At 40.9% G+C, this 24,462-nt stretch overlaps 1 protein-coding gene and 1 non-coding gene across 2 annotated transcripts; both read left to right on the plus strand.

Annotated features, from left to right (window-relative positions):
- The first annotated feature begins 328 nt into the window (after positions 1-328).
- Positions 329-13,866, plus strand: LOC122119629 (vomeronasal type-2 receptor 116-like). Its single transcript, XM_042693633.1, has 8 exons — positions 329-439; positions 577-743; positions 1,134-1,250; positions 5,976-6,264; positions 6,645-7,454; positions 9,637-9,864; positions 10,858-10,981; positions 12,947-13,866. The coding sequence occupies exons 1-8, from the start codon at positions 329-331 to the stop codon at positions 13,864-13,866; spliced, it is 2,766 nt and encodes a 921-aa protein (XP_042549567.1).
- A 3,125-nt stretch (positions 13,867-16,991) lies between these two features.
- Positions 16,992-17,077, plus strand: LOC122120013. The gene has a single exon (XR_006149635.1). It is a non-coding gene; the product is annotated as a small nucleolar RNA SNORD35 (small nucleolar RNA).
- Positions 17,078-24,462: the final 7,385 nt, after the last annotated feature.

The raw sequence follows: 24,462 nt of genomic DNA on the forward strand, positions 1-24,462 counted from the left end.
CTGAATGGGTCATTTCACCAAACTTCTGTGTCTTCTTTTTCCCCAGGTTGTGAGCCTGCCCATCCTCATCTTTGACAGTGCTCCAATAACTCTGACTGCGCATTTGCTTGCCATGGCGCTCTATGATCATTTGACCTTCACATGGCATCCTCTGGTGTCATCCATTCCCATCATCCCTAGGGACCCTTGATTGGTTGTGCTTTTTTTGTTACAACTTTTTGCTTTCACACAAGTTTGTGAACAACTCAACAAGAGAGGAATCCATCCCTGGAGTTTCATTATCTACTGTCTTGGATGAAATCATGGTCCTGAGGGTGTGGAGAGGAAGATGGTACACATGTTTTCTAACTTCTGTTTTGACCTAGAACCTGGGCCCCAGATGCAGAGCCAGAGGGCAGAAGAGGCTCTGTATTCCTCTAGGACAGTGGAGGCTATCCAGGTAACAAGAAGCCACAAAAACTGAAGATCCATTTAGACACCACCTGTCGCTGCAGGCACAGTCTGCATCCAGAATCACAGCTCCATGTCGAATCAGCAGCAATGTTCCCTGTTGCTCTGACACTGCTTCTCCTCCAGCATCCTCTCTTGATCACTTTCTCTGAAGATGGCAGACGCATTTGCACAGAGAAATCTGTGGCATGCAGAAGGGGAGATGTGGTCATTGCTGGGTTTTACCCCCTCTATTCTTGGGAATTGGTCGTTCAAGGCTGGAATGACCCTACCCTGCAGCAACAGAACATTCAGTAAGTGATTTCTTGGATTTTCTTAAATTTTGAATTTTTCTTTGTATTACAATCAGATGTGGGGGAAGTTTGGACACAATCACTGATGTGATCTGCATCTTCTACACTGCGCTCACTACAACAGCTCTACTTCATTTCAGGTGTTTCCGATGAATATTTTTCTTTCTTCCAAGGGTACAGAGTTTTCTGTCTATCTTCCACTCCACTCCTCTTTCCAGAGATATGCCGACCACCCCACCATCACTGTGACTCCTCCACTCATCACTGTTACTCAGGGTCACTGGGGTGACCAAGAGTCCATACAAAGACACTAAAGTGCAATGTCCCCATCCATAGGGCAAAGGATAGGGAATCTTCAATCCATTCTGTTCTTTATACTTTTCAAAACAGGACCAATGTTTGGACCGCCTTCAGGGCAATGTTTCTTAGGATAGACATGCAGTTTCGACTTCTGAGGTTATTTCATGTCAGCAAAGTTCTGGAAATGGGGAGCTGCTGGTCAGATCAGTAATAAGAGATGCATGACATACTTGATTTTTTCCCCTTAACTAATATAAGTAAGCTTCTGTCCTGCTATCCATGTCTTGGCCTCTCTCCTATGTTATTCCCAGAAACTCTGTTTCCATTCCTTGTTCTCCACCATGTTTCCAGGCTTCTTTATTTTTCCCTGCTCATAACTTCCTAAACTAGATTTGAAAGTTTTTTCATATATATTGTCAGTAATGGGTCTTGAACTCAAGGCTTGGATGCTATCCCTCTGCTATTCACCTTAAGACAAGTGCTTGATTGCTGGCACCACAGTGCAATTTCAAATTTTATAGTGGTTTATTGGAGATAAGAGTCTCATGGACTCTTCTGCCCTGGCTGGCTTTGAGCCCTGATCCTCAGATCTCACTCTCCTGAGTAGATAGGATGACAGGCATGAGCAAAGGTGCCTGGCTTTTTCACATATTTTATACACACTTTCATTCATGCATTTGTCCCAGGTGAGCTCACTACTTTCAGATCTATAGAATTCTCTGTAAACTTGGGAAGTCATGGATGAACCTTCTCAGACAAGTTGTGTGGAAACACCCTGTATGGGGTTTGTTCAGGAGAGGAATACTTTATTCCATGAGAGATTTATGAGAGATATTGAAGCCAAATTAATGTGGTGAGGAAGTGAGTGAGAAAGATGGGGCTCATGTGTAAATCCAGCAATAGAAACGTACCCCATGGGAAGGGTGAGATGTCAGAGCTATCCTCTTCTCTGTCCATTCTCTAATTGAGCTGTGTGTGTGTGTGTGTGTGTGTGTGTGTGTGTGTGTGTGTGTGTGTGCATGTTCAGATAGACTCTGGTACTCAGGCATCATCCCAAGTCCGATGGCTTTTTTTATCATGACTGGCACTCTACCACTTGACCTACAGCTCTGCACCAGTTTCCGTAGATTTGCTTGCACATAAAATGTGTCACAGGCATTCCTGCACAAAATGACTACAAAACATGATTCTCCTATATCAGTCTCCTTAGTAGTTATAATTGCAGGCCTGAGCCAACAGTTCCCAATTCATATTTAGTATTACTGACATTCTAGATGTCAAGCCTCAGTTACATTGCACAAAATAACATCAGCAAACATCCATGAGAGTAGAGATTCTCTCTATGAGAATTTCCCTAAAATGATTATATTGAATACTAGGAGAACTCATCATTCTGGAACATTCTTGATTCATATTGGCATGTGATACCATCTGGCTTTTGAAATGTCTCCAAATTATACCAGTCTGACTGGTCTGGCTTTGTGCCTGTCTTTCCAGAAATTCCAGGCAGGCTTCAGTGTTCCTGAGTTTGTAAGTGACTTCCACAATGTCAACATTAGAGGGAGCCCAGGGACTGTGAGAAGTCAGCTGTGAGGTGATAAACCACTTCAGTACCAGAGAAAACCAAAGGCTATTTTGATGACAAAATACTCTCTGGTTCTAAAAACCTCATGAGAACCCCAATGAGTCATGGGTGCAAATATGCCTTCTCCTGGGTGCACAGGGGGACCATATGCCTCATCCACAGGGAATGGCCTTGTGCATGGATTCTGCCTTGCAATAGCAAGATCTGTGTGCTGGAACAGGCGTTAGACACAGCTGTGGCCCCCGAACTCTATTACACCTGGAATACCAAACAGCAGGGTCACCAAAACAGATGAAGGTTAATGAAGTTTCCCTCTAAAAGTAGGGACTTGGGATCCTGGACTTTGATTGCAGAAGAAGAAATTCTAGACAAGTCACAACAGTAAGAAAATGTGGCAGAGCTTTGCTGAGTAAGGAAGCAAACAAACAAACAGGTAGACAAAAAGGAAACAGAAAGGCAAAGACACACTCTAACTGAGGAGAGACACACAGCTCTTGGGCTGCCAGGGGTATTCAGATGGTAAAGGCAGGAGGTCTGACTTAAAAGTTACACAAACATAGGTTTGTCATCTTTGCTCTAATCACTCCTGGTGTTACACTTTCTGAGTTTCTGTATGTTTTGACCATTCTTTCCAGATGATTATCCTTGATGAAAGGAAGGTGTGCTGTTGTCTGTATTTGGGGTAGGAGGTTGCTTAAATTTTCGGGGAGCATTTTAGGGGGAAGGCATTTGCCCTACAAGACAACTGCTAATTCATATGATGAGAAATGCATCTCTCAGGAGGCAATGCAACCTATTGCCTCTCTTTGAAGTAAAGATGGTAGCCCTGTGTTTCTAAATCACATGTTTCTGAGTTGCCTTCTCTAGGACTCATTTTTTTCCTTAATTTATCCACATTCTTTTTGTGCTCAATGACTTTGGTCCCTTAATATTAAGTTATGTAGATGGATGAATAGCTCTCTGTTTGCTGTGAGCTTCCCATACCTCATTTTTTACTAACCTATTCTTCTCCATTTTCCCCTAAATGACTTCATTCTCTTAATATTAAGGGAAGTAGATGGACAAGCTTTGAGCTTGCATTAACCAGGCCTCATTTTCCTTAGTCTATCCTGCATGGGTACAGCATCCTCAGTCCACTGCGATCAAGACCAATAAAGTGCTGGGTGAGTACTAAGATTGACTCAGGTTGAATGTGGTAGAGGTGTGCTCATGAGCCAAGATGCACACAACCATACACAATTAGTTATAGCTGATATAGAATTCAGATTGTCAGGTGGTAGATGACTTTCTCAGATATTGAAGTGATTACAGAGTCAGCCAGAGGCTGTCCTGTCTATATGGTCATGGCACAGTTCTAGTGCTATTATCTAGCCCACACTAAGCTGTGGGACAATATCACCATCTTACTTCCCTGTCTTACCTATTATAATTGGGATGAAAAACCATGCAATGCTACAGCAGCATGGTAAGTTTTGTAAAGGAAGCCACAAGCCAGCATGGGTGGCCGATGCCTAGAATTCTAGCTACTTAGGAAGCGAGATCTGAGGACCGGGGTTCAATGCCACCCCAGGGAGAAAAGTCTGTGAGACTTTTATCTCTAGTAAAACAAAAGAAAGCCAGAAGTGGCTCTGTGCCTCAAGTGCTAGAGAGCTAGTCTTAAGCTGAAGATTTTAGGGTCAGATCCCAGGCATAGATTTCAAAGCCCAAAACCAACAAAAAAAAGCAAGCCACAGGACCGTCTTGGTGAACACCACCATCTACTCAGGCTATCTAGCCTCCCCAAAGCCCAAACTGTCATGTGGATACACTTAAGCCACAATCTAGCTTATGCTGATGTAGACTAATGCACACTGGATTCCTAGAGAGCCTTCAGTTTCTGCCTGGTGCCATCTTGAGCACTGTCCTTCTAGGGCAGTGGTCCCTGAAATTATTCACTGTGCAATGAGACTGGACTGAGCCAGATGATAACAGAGTCACATAGCCACAGTGGCTTCACTAGGCTAAGCAAGAATACAGGTGTCAGCCTCCTCCACCCATGGTGGAAAGTGATGGAAATGGCATTTGGTTCTGCCTCAGCGACCTTCCAAAACCTCCTGAAATATTCTAATGGAAGCTGTGGTACTAGCATCAAACAGTGCCTCTAGTTTATTCTGGATTATTGGTCCAACCATGACATGCCTGATAAAGGGTTCTAAGAAAAACTCTGACCCAATCTTCTGCCCTGCTCACTAGGAGGTTGTATCCCATACCTCCTGTAATTCACAAGATTAGAGGAGTGAGGTTGTGGCAGTGTGTTCCTTCTCTGTCCTTAACCAGTTCCAGAGGCACAAGCTAAAGGTCTGGACCCAAGAGTAGAAACTATAAGCACATCCCCATCACTGGTCTCAGTGTATGGGGATGGTGCTCAGATTTAACTTTAATTCTCTTCCTCCCTGCAATGTCAGAGGGTTTCTGTCCATAATGAGCTACTAGTGCTGGTAATGGGGAGGAACATGGAGATGGCTTCTTCCCCCTTTTCTCACACATCCTTTTCTGTTGTTTGCTTGACTAGAGAAGTATCCTCCAGTCCACACTCCCTGACTCTCATCTGTTCTTTATTGGGTGAGGCAATCTTCATGTTCTAGCTTCCTGGGCTATCATCTTGCTCTGCTTCTGGGGAATCCCCATGAATGATGACATTCTCTGAGTCAGCTTAGTGTGCCTCTACCACTACAAATGAATTTTGTACTTCTGTGATTTCTTTACTTTCCTCACAAGGCAAGATTCACTTCTTTGCAGAAGGATGCACCATTGGCAAATGTGTGGCAAGCAAGCACAGACACAAAACAGCCTGCTGTCCTATTTACTCCTAACACAGCAGGCCCTGCCTGTCTGTTCATACTGGTTGAACTCGGGTAGACCATCTGCTCCCAATTGGAATCGTATTTCTTAAGATTTTTTCCATATGCACAGCTAATTTAAGGGACTAAATGATTTGGGATGTTAGCTGAGCCTCCTCCTATGTCACAGCAGACAGAAGTGTTTTTCACTTATCCATATAAGGCAGAGAGGAAAAGCCAGCTTGCTCATTCCTCACTCTCTCTCTCTCTCTCTCTCTCTCTCTCTCTCTCTCTCTCTCTGTTCAATCTCAGAAGAATAGTCATCTCATGTATGCTGATCAAGACCTGTTCAGGAACTCTTCCAATTCTAAGAAGTTTTCTTAGACTCCAAATTAGAATGCCATCCCGTTGGATTTACACATATTACTGTGTGTAGAAATCAACATTTGATTAAACAAAGTCATGAGATTTGCAGTTAATCATTTGTAAGACTTGTATACCTACCCAAATTTTGTGATTTCTGTGCAGGATCAACTTAAAGAAATACCAATTGCTTCTCACCCTGGTGCTGGCTGTGGAGGAGATCAACAAGAATCCCCATCTGCTACCCAACATGACTCTGGGGTTTGAGATCTATACTGCACATTACTCAGGTACTGATCTGTTAGAGGACCCACTCACCTGGCTGTCTGGGAAGAATAAAAACATCCCTAATTACACCTGTAGAAGAAACAGCAAAGCTATAGCAGCACTCACAGGAACCTCAAGCACATTTGTCCCAATAGGGACACTGCTGGACCTCTACAATCTTCCACAGGTGAGGCTGGGTGGGGTGGGCAGATGTGAAGCCATATCCACAGTGACTCTGTCCTCAACAGTCTGAAGAGGAGGTGGTATCACAAACCCTTACAAATGCATAATCTCACAGGGAGAAGCCTCCTGAAGTGGGTGGGACATACACATTTTCATTACTTCAAATAAAAGGAGGGGTGTTGAGAGGAAAGGATGAGCCAAAGCTCTGAGCCTTATCTGTACATGTCTACAAAGAGTTCAGAACATGAGAGATGACTTTGCAAATGGGATAAGCAAACTTTTGTTCCCACAACTATACTACCACTTGTTGTGTCGTTCACATCAGGACTGAGATTTGCCTATGACCATACTCTTCCTGATGTTGTTTCCATTTGTTCCCTGTAGTTCACCTTTGGGGCTTTTGATCCTCTCCTGAGTGACCATGGAAAGTTTGGTACTGTCTATCAGATGGCTGCCAAGGACTCAGGTCTAGCCTTGGCCATGGTCTCCTTGATGCTTCATTTCAGCTGGAACTGGGTGGGACTATTCATCACCGAAGAAAACTATGGAATGTGGTTCCTCTCAGAATTGAGGGAAGAGATGGGCAAGAGTAGAGTCTGCTTTGCCTTTGAGAACATGATCACTTACAGTGTCCTTTCAGATTACTCAAATGATCTATCAATGCAGCGCCAGCTACTGGACTTATCAACCAATGTGATTATCCTTTATGGGGACAGTAAATTTCTACTAAGCTTTATTCTTAAATTTAGGCACTTTCTAATTACAGGCAAAGTCTGGGTCCTGAACTCACCCTATGATGATGTGACTATTGCTAAAAGACATTTTCTGATTGACTCTTTCCATGCACCTCTTATCTTCTCTCACCATCATAGAAACACTGCTGCGTTCACCAATTTTATTCTGACAGAGACCTTCTCCAAGAACTCAGCAAATAACTCCCTTCCCAGGTCATGGATTCAGTCTGTTTATAGCCTACTGATTAAGTCTGACTGCAGAGACTTGGGGCACTGTTCATACAATGCCACACTGCATTGGTTGCTGAGGCACATTTTTGACATGACCATGTCAGATGAGAGTTACAACATCTACAATGCTGTGTATGCTGTGGCCCATGCCATCCACCAGATGTTTCTTCATTACATGGGAGAGCCAAGAGTGCACAATGGGCAACCCAGGACATTTCTCTCTTCACAGGTAATGGCTTTGCTTTTGGGTGCCCTACTCTAGGCATGCAGAACTTCTATATAAGCTTTCATAGCAGATGCAACTAGGCTGTCTGGCACCATTTTGGCAAATACAAGAGAGTCTGTTGTGCTCTCCATGAAGTGATGATAGAGCTGTGAAGACAATGTTCTTGAAGAACGCTGCATCCGTGACAAGGGAGTGTTGTGTCTTCTGTCCCCATCCTCACTATGTTTGGGAAAAACCATCCCCTTTTCAATAGGATATATTCAAATTCTCCTTGTACCTTTTTAAAATAACAGATTAAGGGTGACTAGTTTTTTTATTGTGAAAATACTGTACAGAGGGGTTACAATTACATGGGCAATATAATGAGTACATTTCTTACCAAGCATTGTAGCCTCCTTCTTTGTTTCCCCTTCCCATCCCTTCCAATCCTCCCCTCCCCCGCACTCCCTACCCAATCTTCCCCCACACTCCCGAACCAAAGCTGGGAAGTTCGTTTTTGACATAACGACTTCTACATCCCATTGTTTCAATTGGTTCAAGTGTATCCCTATTTAAACGATTTCTTTTTCCCCTTCCCCTCAACAGATTATACCGACATCAAATACAGGGGTTATACTGTGGGGGAGGGACATACAAAGCAACAAAGAAATAAACTTATAAATGTGTTAGAAACAATCACATGAAAGAAAAAAAAACATTTGAATACATAGCTTAGGGTTCATTTCCCTAACATCACCTTATCTGAACTTTTCTGCTTGACTCAGACATATACTAGATATTGCAAATAAGAGAATCCATGGGACCTATCTTTCTTTGGGTCTGGCTTACTCTACTTAATATAAAATTTTCCAAGCCTTTCCATTTCCTAACAAATTGTGCAATGTCATTCTTTCTGATGGAGGCATAGAGTTCCATTTTGTATATATAACACTTTTTCTTGATCTATTTATCTACTATGGGCATATGTGTAGGTACCACATCTTACCTATAATAAATAATGCTGCAATAAGCATAGTCATGCTAGTAGCTTTAGTGTGGTCCTGTTTGTAAACATTTGGGTTATTGCCCAAAACTGGGATTGCTGGGTAATAGGGGAGCTCTACATGGAGTCTTTTGAGGAACATCCATACTACTTTCCAAAGTGTTTGAACATGTTTACACTCCCACCAACAATGCAGTAAGGTTCCCTTCTGTCCACATCCCCTCCAGCATCGGTTGTTATTAAAGTTCTTGATTTTAGCCATTCTAACTGGAGTGAGGTGATATCACAATATTGTTTTGATTCGCATTTCTTTTAAGGATAGGGAGGTTGAGCATTTCTTCATGTGTCTATTGGCCATCCTTCTTTCCTCTTCAGAGAAGTTTCTCTTTAAGGCTTTAGCCCACTTATTCGTTGGGCAGTTGTTTCTTTGAGAATTTCTTATTGGGGTATTTAATTTTTGAGTTCCAAGTATATCTTAGATATGAGAACTTTCTTCATTGTATTTCTAGTGAAGATCTCCTCTAAGAGTGACTGGTTCTTGAAAACCTAATATTGCCTAGACACAAGTGGCTCACACCTGTGACTCACTCATGACTACAATTAACCACCAAGAAGCCAGACGGGGAGCTGTGGCTCAATGGACAGAATAATTACTTTGAAAAGAACAAAAAAAAAAAAAAACCAAGTTGAGTGCCTAAACTGTGAGAACACACCACAGGGCAGGCATACACACACACACACACACACACACACACAAACACACACACACACACACACACACACACACACAGAGAACAAGGTCTTGCTTAAGGTAATCTTTCATAGTTGTCACAAATATTCTATGATTCTACTTAGTTTATTATTTACCTATATTTCAGACTTATTTCCTATCAGAATAACAAAACAAGTGATTGGAATGCAATTTAGAGAGTCTGTTGGGGTCTATCATATGATAATTCATTATTTTGTTGGATGTGGCTAGAGTTTCATTCCCTTGAAATTGAGTTTCTGCAACCCATCCTGGATACTCAGGTTTTAGAACTTGGTAACATTTTAGTCTGCTGTGGGCCTGCATTTGATACAGTTGGTTGGAATCCTGTGGTGTGTGTGAATCAGTGGATGGGAATGAAGAGTAATCCATTGTCTGGGGTTTTGTGATAACACTGGGAAGCACTTCACCATACTATAATGTGTCCCTTTTAGCTGCATCACTTTTTGAAGAAGATCCAATTTACCAATCCTGTTGGAGACCAAGTGGTTTTGAATGAGGAAAGGAAATTGGAGGCAGAGTATGACATTAAGAGCTTTTGGAATTTTCCAGAAGGTCTGGGACAAAAGGTGAAAGTTGGCAAGTTTTCTCCATCTAGGCCACCTAATCAACAACTGGTTTTGTTTGAAAATCTGATAGAGTGGCCCATAGGAATTACCAAGGTGGGTCATTTCTACATTTGTTACTCTCTCCTTTTAAAAAAAAAAATGTATCGTTATTAAGAAGTAGTTGTAGAAAGACCTTACAATTCCCTAAGTCAGGTTATGATCACAATGCTTGTAGGCATTGTCACCACATCCTTAGTTCTCCCCCAGGGTCAGTCGTTTCTAACCATAATGGCATGATCTATATATAAATGAGCAATAAGCTTATCCTTTTTTAAAGTTAGTTCCATGAAACTATGGCTCAGTGGTTTACATTTCAAAACTTTGTGTTTCTGGAAGTTTCTTACTAACAGATACATGGAAGGAACAGGGGAACATATCATGACCAATATGTTGTTCTATGTTTGCATAGTGAATATCATAAAATTAAATGACACCTGTGAATCATCATTTCAGCACTGTGACAAAATATCTGAGGGAATCAAATGAGAAGGCAGAAGGGCTTGCTTTGCTTCTGCCTGGAGATTTCAGACCATGGTTGGATAGATTGTTGCTTCTTAGTCTAGTGAGACAGGATGTAATGAAAGGAGCATCTGCCAGTAAAATTCACCCACTTCCTGACAGCTAGGAAGCCAAGAGAGATGTGAATGGCCCTGGGTACAGTAGCACCTCTACAGCAATCAGCCATGCTTTAGAGTGTGGGTTTGAAATTTCCCTGAGTGATTTTCCTCTCATGCTCTTATTCATCTGTAAACAGATCACATAATTCAAGAATAGGATGCAGGATTAACTCCCATTTCCTAATTTCATAGAGTTAACATCCAACACTTCAAGGCTCCATGACTTCCCGATAGTATGAGTGCTGGGTGTTGAGGCCCCACATATTCTTCAGCTCATGTCAGATGAAACTGTAAGAAGGTTCAGTAAATTCATTTGCTGTGTGCATATAAAGATTATGTGTTTTTATTATCATTTCCCCTAAATCACTGAGTTTCTCAGATGTCAATTGAAAGGATAAAATGTCACTAACTTTCATATGAATATTCTCAGACTCCTCGGTCTGTGTGCAGTGAGAGCTGTGGCCCTGGATTCAGGAAAGCCTCTCTGGAGGGAAATGCTACCTGTTGCTTTGATTGCACTCCTTGCCCAGAGAATGAGATTTCTAATGTGACAGGTGAGTCTGTTAGTTAGAGAAATTCCCCATCTCTCCTTCCTAACCTTCAGTCCATGCAAGCCAGTGGAGTGATCTACAGTAACATGGCAGGAACACACATGCACCTTCACGCAGAGTTCCAGGGCAACGTTAACCATACTTCTCCTTAGAAGAAACACCCACTGGCCCTCCATACATCTCTGACTGTATTTTCTAATCTATTACAGACTTCATCTTGAGAATACCCATGTTCCCCTCTCCTCAATCGCATTTTTTATATTTAAAGAAAATGTTTACCCATGGTTTCCATTATTTGTAATACCTACTGTTTGTCTAGGACAAGCAGAAAAGGTCAAAAGCTAGGTACTATGTCCATATAAGTTGATGTTAAGTGAAATGAACGCCAAGATTGGGGCGTTTATAATGACCATGTGATTTTTTTCTTTCTTTGGTATGTTCCACCCCCATGGTATAACCCCTGTTTTCAATGTATTGGATTTGGTGCCCTGCATCTTGTATATACATTTTCCTAATTTGGGGAGGGCAAGGAAAAAACAAACTGCTTAAATAGGGATATAGTTGCCCCATTTTAGCCAGGAGATGTACAAGACACTATATTGAAAACGAATTTACAACTTTGGCATTGTTGGGGGAGTACTTGGGGATGTGGACAAAGAAGGGATGGTTAGGCAAAAACAAAGCAGGAGGCAAAATCCTAGAAGGGAAATGTACACTTTACCTTACTCATGTAAATGTAACTACTCTGTACAGTATTTTTACAATAAAAAACATTAAAAAAAGGGGGGAACAATGCTCCATAGGAAAATACTCATTACCTTAATCATGTAACTGTAACCACTTTGTACAGTATCTTAACAATAAAACATATATTTAATAAACAAGGGAGAAATGGAGAAAATAAGAGCTAAGCTGAAAAAAAGGAAATATCAAGGACCAGTTGTTGATCTTTGAAATGATATGCAAATCATCATGGAATTGTGGACCTAACACAGCCTTTCATTTCTGAGTGCCTATTGCTGCTCATTTCTAATTAAATGTTATTTACTATTTAGCATGCACTAATAATACAATGGGCTTTGTTATGGTCACTCCATGCCTGACACTGGCACTAGGCTGCTAGCAACTCTTCAAAAATAAAAGATTCAGAAATAGTTTATCATCTCCATTTCATTTCTCTTCTCCCTCCTCCAGCTGATCTTTCCCAGACCTTATCATATCAGTGGAGGAGCACTGTTCTTGACACAGATCAAATGCTCAAGAAGTTTGTGAGATTGAGGAGATTGAGGTTTGGATTAGACCCTCTTGCACAAAGTGAATTGGTTGGGCTGAGTCTCTATTCTCCATTATGTCTTGAATGAGTAGCAGAGAGCCAGAGTGCTATGACCTGTCAAGAATGCAGAACATAATGCTGGTAATCATATATTACACCTGTAATCCAAGCGATTTAAGCAGTTGAGATTTGAGGATGGAACTTCGATGTAATGATGTACAGGAAACTCAGTAAGATTCTTTATCACCATTAAGCACCCAAAAAGCTGTAATTGGAGCTGTGGCTCAAGTGGTAGAGTGGTAGTTTTGAGCATGAATACTCTGAAAAACATCCCATGGCAAGAGTTCAAGCACTGGAGGAAAGACAGACAGATGGAAGGAAGAAAGGAGCTAGAGAAGGAAGGAGGGAGGGAGGGAAAGAGGAAAGGAAGGAAGGAAGGAAAGAGAAGGAAGGAAGGAAGGAGGAAAGAAAGAAAACATAAACATAAAAACGGAAAGGGAAGAGGGAAATAAGAAGAAATGTGAGAAAGAGATTTGATGTGAAAGCATTTTGATATAGAGTTACTCTGTTGGTATTGAACTCACTACTGGTCAACTGGTGAATCAGGGGAAATGTGATAGCTACTTGAATGAAGGGGGTTGAGAGGAAAGACAAATACTAAACACAAACTAATAGTGATTCTCACACCTCACCAGACATGGAGCAGTGTGTCAGGTGTGCAGATCATCAGTTTGCCAACATGCAGAGAAATCACTGCCTGAGGAAAACTGAGGGCTTCCTGGCTTATGAAGACCCCTTGGGTATGGCTCTGGCTTGCACAGCTCTTTGCTGCTCTGCACTCACAGCTGCAGTTCTTGGGGTGTTTATCAAGCACGAAGACACCCCTATTGTCAAGGCCAATAACTGGGCCCTCAGCTACATCCTGCTCATCTCCCTCATCTGCTGCTTCCTCTGCTCCTTGCTCTTCCTTGGCCGTCCCCACACAGCCACCTGCATCCTGCAGCACACCACATTCGCAGTGGTCTTCACTGTGGCTGTCTCCACGGTCCTGTCCAAGACCATCACTGTGGTTCTGGCCTTCACGCTCACTGCTCCAGGGAGAAGCACGAGGCAGTGGCTGCTCTTCTGGGTTCCTAACCTCCTCATCCCCATCTGCACTCTCATCCAGCTGACCCTCTGTGGCCTCTGGCTGCGAATCTCTCCTCCCTTTGTGGACAAAGATGCACACTCTGAACATGGCTACATCATCATCCTGTGCAACATGGGCTCTCTCACTGCCTTCTACTGTGTCCTGGGATACCTTGGCTCTCTGGCCCTGGCCAGCTTCACTGTGGCTTTTCTGGCCAGAAACCTGCCTGACACCTTCAATGAGGCCAAGTTCCTGACCTTCAGCATGCTGGTGTTCTGCAGTGTGTGGCTCACCTTCCTGCCTGTCTACCACAGCACCAAGGGGAAGGCCATGGTAGCCGTGGAGGTGTTCTCCATTTTGGCCTCCAGTGCAGGTCTCCTAGGCTGCATCTTTGCCCCCAAGTGCTACATCATCCTGATAAGACCTGAGAGAAATTCTTTCTCCAGGTTCAGGGAGAGATCAGGTTCTGGAAGAAACAAACATTAAGATAAACATAGATGTTGCCTAGAATATTTAGAGGCTCTGAGAGCAATCTGTATCACATCTTAGTTTACTGTGAGGACTTCTTTGAACAAACAAGTTACTCTAATTCATTCCTCTGGTTATGTTAGAGACATAGCACATGCCCAACAAGACCTCCAAAATTTGCATTCTAACTTGGATATTTTATGACTCCTTCAGTGTAATCTGTCCTTTATACTATCATACTTCCTAATGAGTACATTGTCTACTGTGCTTATTCTTTTCTCTTTCCTGTATCAATTATTCTTCCTACCTATACTATATCACTGCTTGAATATCACTATATAAGTATAGGAAGTTACTAGTAAAGGAAGTTATGTTGTTGAACATTTCCATGCTTTCATTATGGTAACTCAAGTCCATTCTCTGACCTAGCTGAATATTTCTGTTCACATATTTTCTATTTTGCTACATTACTGAGTTTATTTTACTGGAAAATCTCTCATTCTTTCTTTCCTTTCTTTAAGAATTTTAGAGCACGATGTTAATCTATTGCAGTTTCCAAGAGGAATCTATGAATGTATTTTTTAGGGAAGAAATGCGAGTGCACCAACATAACTACAGTTGTCCAAATGAGCAGCTGCAGCAATCGTTTGCTTATTGGATATTATTTCTTATTGAAATCCAAAAATACTGAGTACACAATTGGCCAAGCAGAGCCTTGTCATCCCAGTCCCTAAGAATCCTCAATATTAATGGATGGAGAAAGAGAATCATTTATAAGAAGAGAAAAAGCTCCCCAAGAGAGGACAAAAACATCAGATAGGCTCAGACTTCAAAACTCTCAATGATCTTTACAATTCTATGAGAACAAGAATGATTCAGAAGAGTCCCTAAGAAATCAAAGTGTTGAGGAGCTTGAAGTAGGAATATTGTCAGGCCACCACCACATTGTACAGCCAGAAGGAGTCCAATGGACAAACAAGCACATGTCTCCAGAGATCTTGATGTTATTCAAGGCTGTAGCTGTGGCTCAGTGGAGTGATGTCAGCCACACATGCATGACAGAGATACACATAGTGCTGTCTCTAATTCTGCTGGGCCATGGATGGAAAACAGAAAAGCATCTGCACAGAGACAGAAATGTCTGGAATCCAAACAGATTATCCCACTTACAATGACTCAAAGAAGAGAGTGCTCACTGTTCTGTATAGGTGCTCATTTAATGATTGCCACTTCTGGTTTTCAGTGGTCCATTGGAGAAAAGAGTTTCTTGGAATTCCCTGCCTGGGATGGCTTTGAACTGCAATCCTCAGATCTCAGCATCCTGAGTAGCTAGGATCACAGGCATGAGGCACCAGCACCCTGCCATTGATTCTGTTTTGATAACTGAGGTCCAGACCTTCAATAGGATTGTGATAGTCTCTCTGCAGTACTCAGAAAGAGTTTAGAATAATACAGCTATTGTAATTTGGGGAAGAACTTAACAGGATCAGAACCAGTACTGTATAGGTAGAAAGAAAAAAAATTTTGGTTACCCATTCTGGTAACAAAACATAACTATAAGAAAGTATAAAACATAGGGAACTGAAGCATTCACACAAGTGGTGAAATAATTTTTACTGCGCTGTCCTACCATCTGGCTACCCAAAACCATTATGTTGATATTTTTGAGTAAGAGGTGGTATTTCCAAGACTCTTCATGTATCAAATACATCAGTACTTACTGGGTAGAGATGCTTCTGTCTTTAGATATAACCAAGGGGTAAAGAACCAAGGATCTCTTCAAGTCTGGTGCATAGAGAAAGCTCAGCCTCCATCCTCAGAACTGACAGACCAGGAGCGGGCTAGTGCCAGCCTCTGTTCCAGAGGACCGCAGCTGTCCAGGAGATGCTCAAGTGAATGTGGGAAAGGATGGACTCATCATTGACATTAGGAAAATCAATCTCCAGAGCTCACAATTAGCAAACTTGTGCATCTTATTGGACCAAATCTCTAAGGACTTCCAAACAGAAATGGAAGAAGAGAAAAGCGACGAATACCCACACTCGATTTTTGGAGTAGATCTCGTTAGCTATGCTGGCAAAAGATAGTATGCCCTTTCTTCCATTGCTTTATTTTCTGCTTATTTTTTTAAGATCCAGTGATGTTCAATCTCCATTTGATTGGACTAAATTACATGTCATAAACATGTTTTACATTGAGATATGACAAAGTAAACAAGACCCAAGAAATAAAGGACCTCTTCTTACTTTTCATATAAATTCTAAATCACTCTATGCCCTTGACACCATATATGCTGCATAGGCATGTACATCTGAGGGAAGCCAGGAGGAGGGCAAAGAAGTGGAGGAAAATGGGTGAAAAAAATACAGCAGACGGCCCATCAGTGGCACTGGTCATTGATGAAAGTGAACTAAGCAACTCAACAGTGATGATTGGAGGGTGGGAATGAGAGAGAAAGAGGAAACAGCTGATACTGAGCAAAAGGAAAGAAATGAACATATCACCCAATTTGGAGGAAACAGTTTTATTGTTAAAGTCTGTAGAGTTCATAAGCTTTGTAGATCAAGACGATGAGAAGATGCATTGTGAAGATTTAAATGTGTTAGTGACTTTAGCTAAGTATCATTATGCCACAATAGTGTGAAATTTATCTAATTACATAATGTCAATAAAGAAAAAGTATTACTCTTAAAATATGGACTAAAGCCTTGTTTATGAAATTTTCACATTCTTGTGGAAATCTATTATTAAATTCATTTTGAATTTCTATACTAGAAACATACTTTTTTGCGAGCCAGAAACCAGTGGCTCTCTTAGAAGGCTTGGATGTGAGGATTACAGTTCTAAATTAGCCTGGACAGAAAAGTCTATGTGACTTCATCTCTACCTTACAAGTAAAAATATGGGACTTGGGGTATTTGTTAAATGCTAAAATGCCACATGTGTATCACAATGCCAAGAGAGGGAGCTTGGAGCCCTGACTTCCAAGGCTGATACACACACACACACACACACAGAGAGAGAGAGAGAGAGAGAGAGAGATGTTTTTCATATTGAAAACATAAATTCCTATTTAATTCCCTTTACTTTTGCCACCCAACTCCAAGAAACGTGAATCCTGTATTTAAATTTTTTAAAGAAAAAGCAAGTGGTGTCATTACTCACGAGGGTCTGTGGATGCCACAGTGAGCAGTGCCAATGATGGCAAAGGCTCAACAAATACACGGAGAAAAGAAAAGGTGAAGACAGACAGACAGACAGACCGAATAGCCAATATATTAAAGCCACACAATCATTAAATGAAAATCATCCCAAACTCTGAGAGCAAAAGAAAAGAGAAGCTCACGCGTGGCAGGTGAGACACCTCAGCCCAGAGAGGGGGCAGAATAGCAGGAATAGACTATGGATCCCACCCTTGTCCCCTGAGGTTGTTGCTCAGGACCTGCCCCGTGTTGTTGTTGCGGAATCTGCACCCAGACACGGGCAAGGCCCTGCGGTAATCCAAAACCACATGCAATCCCTCATGCTCAAAGCCCAGGTCTCCTTCCTATGAGGCTCACTGCCCCATGCCCCAGGGCATGCTGAGAGTATCCTTCCCCTTCTAGAGCAGGACCCTGAGCCTCATCTTCCCCTAGAGGTGCCAAACCATGCTCAGGAGCTGGGCAGCTCAGACATGCTGCTTCTCATATCTGGGGACCGCTTAATGCACGCGGTGAGGCTTGTGCCCTAGGTTGGTTGGCCTGGTAAGGGTGGATCAGGAAGCTCCCAGACGCAGAAGCCAGACTCCTGCTCTAACAGGTGGTGAATGGCTCATGAAACAACTAGACTGGGATACTGTGATTCGGAAGCCTCTTGGCAATGCACTGGTAGCTTCCACCAGCCAAAGGGATAGGAGGTAGAAATTCTCTAACTGGCTGTGCGAACATACAATGGTAAGAATATTGGCTTGTGTTTTACAGTTTTCTTATTTTTCTTCTCCTATTTTGCAACTTCTTGTCAGAACTAACCCATCCAAACTCATATTTGCCTTCCTTTTACCCACAGGATTCCTTTGATAAAACAATTGTGGAGTGTGTGTTCAGATTTTCTATTTTCTCATAGACATCTTTCAGATACATAATGTGCATAATGTGCAATTTAATTTGCATACATATTTTTCCCATTGTGGTTTCCTTTAAAGGACAAAGAAAAAAATAGCACCTAATTTAAGTTTTCCTGGCTTTGGTTAGATATTTACTTCAATGTAAAACCTAATTTATGTTACTCAATTCTTTCTTTTTTTTGTTGGTCACAGTGCTTAAAATCTGAGCCTAGGCTCGGTCCCTCTGTTCTTCAGCTCAAGGCAGGCACTTACCACTTGAGCCACAGCACCATTCTCAGTTTTTCTGAGTGGTTTATTGGAGACAAGGATCTCACAGAATTTTTGCACAAGCTGGCTTTCAACCATCCTCATATTTCAGCCTCCTGAGTAGCTAGGATTACGTTTTTGAGCCACCAGCTCCCAGCTATTGCTCAATTCATTTTTTATTATTGTTGCTCGTTTCTCAGGGAACAGAGGAGGGAAGGCCACCGCTCCCCCACCCCACCGGAGTTCTCCATCTTTGATAATGACAAAGGCCTGGCTGAGCAGCTAGCTTCAACACAGGCCTTGGAAGGAAACAATTGGAGCCATTAGCAGGTCCCAGTACACTGACCTGACCTGCCAGGCTCAGCTCCACCCAGGGCAAAGTCACCCAGCCCAGACAGCAGTTGCTCCACCCCCAGAGGAGTGACTTTCTTCACTGAGTAAACAGAGCCAGGGGATGCTCCTCCCTACAGCCGCCTAGACAAGCAATTGAAACTCAGTAAATATAAACCATGAGAATGGCTCCAGGCTGGGCTCAGTGAGTTTCTCTATGAGTTTTCCACTCAGGGAAAAGCTACTGTTTGCTCAAAGGCTTCAACCCTACCCAGAACCTAGGCTCAACACAGCATCTCCAAAATAGAGGAAACAGACACCTCCCTCTTTTGTGATACTCAAAGCAGATCTCTCTCCCAATGAACTAGGCTGAGAGGAGGATCACACAATCCAGGGTAAAGTAGAGTATTTTTCTGTCTGCTCAAACAAACTGACTTAAGAAACCAATCAAGCCACAGGAACAAAAAACACCACAAGCAGACCAGAGATTCCACCAAGAGACTGGTTGCAGACACAGGGGAGATACAGGATCTTCTCATTACCCCCCCCCCCCCCAAAAAAAGCAGGAACTCTTTCTTGAACCTTATATTAAATTTTTAATTTTTAAAAAATAAACAATATTTTTAATATCTTTTTTCCCTCTTATAATTTTAATTTTAGGTATATATGTATGTGTGTCTGTGCTTTTTTAAATCTCTTTTGACATTTTGGTCCTTTTTTTTCTTCATATTTTCTTTTTTTTTCTCTTTCTTTTTTCCGTGACTTAATTGCTCTTCTGGTCATCCTCAGATATATACCTATCATCAATTATTAGACCTTATCCCCCATTGTGTACATATTTAATCCAGAAATTTATTACTCAATTCAATACTTCTTAACCTTAAATTCTTTAATAGCAGTATTATCTCTTTTAACCTATATAATTTTATAAGAATTTTTATTGTTTACTTTTTCGTGTCTCCTTTCTATCCCTCCACTCCTCTCATTCTATCCCTTTCTTCTCACAATTTCACTTAGATAATTTTTAACTTTCACTTTTTAAATTGACATTTTTGTTTTTCCAGTTTCTCTTGTCTCTAAACAGCTGCAAAGATCAACTAGATTTAACAGACATTTACCAAATATTTCACCCAGCAGCATCAGAATACACATTTTTCTCAGCAGCACATGGAACATTTTCCAAAATAGACCACATTTTAGATCACAAAGCAAACTTGTCCAAATTCAGAAACATTGAAGTTATACCTTGCATTCTCTCAGACCACAAGGGAATAAAATAAAAACTCAACAGTAACACAAGGAAGCTGTACAACACACTGTTGAATTATGAGTGCTTCATGGAAGTGATTAGAAAGGAAATACAAAAGTTCATGATATTCAAAAATAATGAATACACAAATTAACAGCTCCTCTGGGACACAAGAAAGGCAGTACTCAGAGGCAAGTTTATAGCTCTGAGTTCCTACATCAACAAATTGAAGAGATCTGAAACTGACAATTTCAAAAGACAGCTAAACCTCCTTGGAAAAGAGCAGCAAGATAAACCCCAATCCAGTAGACAGAAAGAAATAATTAAAATTAAATCAGAATTCAACGAATTAGAATTTTAAAACCATAGAAAGAATCAACACAACAAAGGGTTGGTTCTTTGAAAAAATTAACAAAATTGACAAATCCTTAGCAAATCTTATCAGAAAAAGAAGAGAACACACCCAAATAAATAAACTCGGGCATGAGAATGGAAACCACCACAGAAAAACACAAGATTAAGAACCTTATAATGGAATACTTCTCAAAATTTTATGCTAATAAGTTTGAGAACTTAGCAGAAATGGTCCTTTTCCTAGCAAATATCAACATGCCAAAACTAAACCAAAACGAATTAAACCATTCTAAAAGGCCCATATCAAGCATTGAAATAGAAACAGCAATAAGAGACCTCCCATTTAAGAAAAGACCAGGACCAGATGGATTTAGAGAGGAATTCTACAAGGCCTTCAAAACAAAGTTCACACCAATACTCCTCCAACTCTTCAATGAAATTTAAAGAGAAAGTTCACTACCAAACACATTCAAAAAAATTTTGACCAATAGACTTCAACAATTCATCCAAAAAATCGTACACCACGATCAAACAGGATTCATTCAGGGATACAAAGCTGATTAATATAATTCATCACATCAACAAGAGCAAGGATAAGAACCACATGATTATCTCAATAGGTGCAGAAAAGGCATTTGAGAAGATCCAACACCACTTTATGATGAAGATTCTGGAAAAATTAGGAATCCTGGGAACAGTCCTCCACAATACAATAAAGTCTGTACATGACAAACTTACAGCCAGCATTATACTTAATGGTGGAAAACTAAATCCATTTTCTCTTAGCTCAGGAATGAGATAAGGATGTCCACTCTCTCCACTTCTCTTCAATTTAGTATTAGAATGCCTAGGTACAACAATAAGACAAGATGCAAACATAAAAGGAATCCAAATAGGGAAAGATGAAGTAAAACTTTCCCTCTTCGCAGATGACATGATTTTGTATTTAAAGAATTCCCTGGACTCCACTCCCAAATTAATGAAGCTGATTCAAAACTTTGGCAAAGTAGAAGGGTATAAAATTAGCCCTCAAAAAAATCAATGGCTTCTCTGTATTCCAACAATGAGAAAAGCATACATGAAATCAGGAAAGCAACTCTATTAGTAATAGCCACACAAAATATAAAGTACCAAGGAATTAACTTAACCAAAGAAGAGAAGGACCTTTATGGTGAAAAATTTGAAAAACCTGAAAAAGGAAATCAAAACAGAACTTAGAAAGTGGAAAAACCTCTCATGCTCCTGGATTGGAAGGATCAAAATAGTGGAAATCGCAATACTTCCTAAGGCTATCTACAAATTCAATGCGATACCTATCAATATTCCAACCTCATTTGTCAAGGAAATAGAAGAGGCAATCCAAACATTCATATGGAACAATAAAGACCCCGAATAGCAAAAATGATCCTCAACAGAAAGAACAGTGCTGGAGGAATATCAATACCAAATTTCAAACTCTACTGCAAAGTAATAATATCAAAACAACTTGGTACTGGCACAAGAACAGACCTCAGGACCAATGGAACAGAATTGAAAACCCAGACATGAACCTACAGACACATAGCCATCTAATCTTCAATAAGGGAACTTAAAATAGAAGGGAAGAAAGATAGCCTCTTCAGTAAATGGTGCTGGCAAAATTGGTAGAAAACTAAAGCTAGATCCTTATATATCACCCTCCACCAGAATCAACCCCAAATGGATCAAAGACATTGGTTCCAAAGCAGACACTCTGAAAACATTAGGATGGAATAGGAGAAACCTTAGGTCTCCTTGGCACAGGCCAAAATTTTCTTAATAGAGACCCAGAAACATAACAAATCAAAGAAAGGTTGGACAAATGGGATTGCATGAAATTGCGGAGTTTCTGCATGGCAAAGGACATAGCTAGAAAGATCAATAGAAAGCCCAAGGATTGGGAGAAGATCATAACTAGCCACACAACGGACAAGAGTCTCATATCTAAAATGTACCTGGAACTCAAAAAATTAAATCCCCAACAACAAATCCTCAAAGAAACAACTGCCCAATAAATAAGTGGGCTAAAAACTTAAAGAGAAACTTCTCTGAAGAGGAAAGAAGGATGGCCAAAAGACACATGAAGACATGTTCAACCACCCTAGCCATAAAAGAAATGCAAATCAAAACAACATTGAGATACCACCTCACCCCAGTTAGAATGGCTATAGTCAAGAACTCTAATAACAACAGATGCTGGAGGGGATGTGGACAGAAGGGCAGTTTACTGCATGGTTGGTGGGAGTGTAAACTTGTTCAACTACTTTGGAAAGTAGTATAGAGGTTCCTCATAAGACTCCATATAGAGATCCTCTATGACTCAGCAATCCCTCTTTTGGGCATTTACCCAAATGATCACAAACAAGACCATACTAAAGCTACCAACACAACTATGATTATTGCAGCATTATTTACCATAGCTAAGATATGGAACCAACCCAGATGCCCCTCATTAGACGAATGGATCAAGAAAATGTGGTATACATACACACTGGAATTCTATTCCTCCAACAGAAAGAATGGCATTGCCCCCTTTGTTAGGAAATGGAAAGACTTGGAAAAATTATATTAAGTGAAGTAAGACAGGCCCAAAGAGACATAGGTCCCAAGGTTACCCTTCTTTGCAATAACTAGTACATGTCTGAGACAAACAGAAACTGTCAGACAAGTTGATGTTAGGCGAAATTAACCCCGAGATAAGGATTCAATTTTTTTTCTTTCTTGCGATTGTTTCCAACATATTTATAAGATGATTTCTTTGTTACTTTGCATATACCTCCCCCATGGTATAACCCTGCTTTCACTGTATTTGATGTTGGTATAATTTGTGGAGGGTAAAGGAAAAACCAAATTGCTTAAATAGAATTACAGGTGGACGCATTGCAACAATGAGATGTTCAAGACGTTATGTTGAAAAACGAAATTTGCAACTTTGGCAGTGGAGTGGGGGGTGGAGAGGGGAAGGGATGGGAAGGGGAAACAAAGGAGGAGGCAACAATGCTTGATAAGAAATGTACTCACTATCTTTCCCATGTAATTGTAAACCCTCTGTATGGTATTTTCACAATAAAAAATGAAAGAAAGAAGGAAAGAAAGAAAGGAAAGAAGGAAGAAGACAGAAAAGAAGAAAGAAGAAGATAGGAAAGAAGAAAGGAAGGAAGGAAGGAAAGAAGGAAGCAAGGAAGGAAGAAAGGGAGGAATGTAGCAGCTTACCCATGTAATTGTAACCCTTCTGTATGGTATTTTCACAATAAAAAAGTTTTAAAATAAAAAATATAGAAAAATGAGATAAGATATGAAAAAGAAAAGAAATTTAATAATAGCAGACGCTATTGAAGATGTTGCCAAAAGGAATGTTATAACACCGTTGGTAACATAATATGACAAAAGATATAATATTATATGCACATTACATACACACAAATATTGGTGTTTGTTATTTTTATGTTTTTATATAATGAGTGTTTATCATGACACTACTTAGAAGCTGAGTTTCAGAACCAGACTCCATTCCAATCAACACATAAATGGAAAAAGTGAATTGAGTAATACAGACATAATGGTGTCTTGAGCATGCAATTATATGTATGAGTCAGAAATAGGGGAGAAAATGAAGATCATCGTGTTTAGTTAATCACCCTGACAAATGCAGCAGTAGTATATATTGGACACCATGTGAAAAATAAAGCATACAACTTGTGGATGGGGAAGAGAGGGAAAAACTGGGTAACATTATAAAAACATAAACGTACTCATTTCCTGACTTACATAATGGTAACACCTCTGCACAACACATTTACAACACACACACACACACACACACACACACACACAGAGAGAGAGAGAGATAGACAGATAGAGAGAGATGAATAACACCCAACAAAGATCCCCAAGTTTTCTCTCATTTTTGAAATGTAGGGAGAAGAAGGCTTAGAGTACTAGAGTAGATATCAATGACAATGAAGTAGAAACTGTTAGCTTTGCCAGCAAGGAAACCTGATACATGGTTCAGGCAGAAAAGGCAAACTGCCTACATGCAGGAGATGGAAGAGCATGGAAAAGACAGAGGAAAAGGAATAAAAGAAAAAGAGAAAGAGAGAGAAGGAGACTTGTGCTGAGCCAGGACCACAGCGATGTGGAAATGACCACAGAGTCTGGGGAACTTCTCACTGTCCTATGGAGGCGTGACCAGGGTGGTTCAGGAAGTCACCTCTGTGGATGAAGAAGTCACCATGGAGTGTGGGGTCCTTTACTGAATCACAGTCAGGTGACTGGCAGCTGATTACTGGTTTCAGGCAGGTGAAGAGGAAGTGGG

This window comes from Dipodomys spectabilis, unplaced genomic scaffold (assembly GCF_019054845.1).
Source record: "Dipodomys spectabilis isolate Male_0828 unplaced genomic scaffold, ASM1905484v1 ptg000173l, whole genome shotgun sequence".
NCBI classification, from domain to species: domain Eukaryota; kingdom Metazoa; phylum Chordata; class Mammalia; order Rodentia; family Heteromyidae; genus Dipodomys; species Dipodomys spectabilis.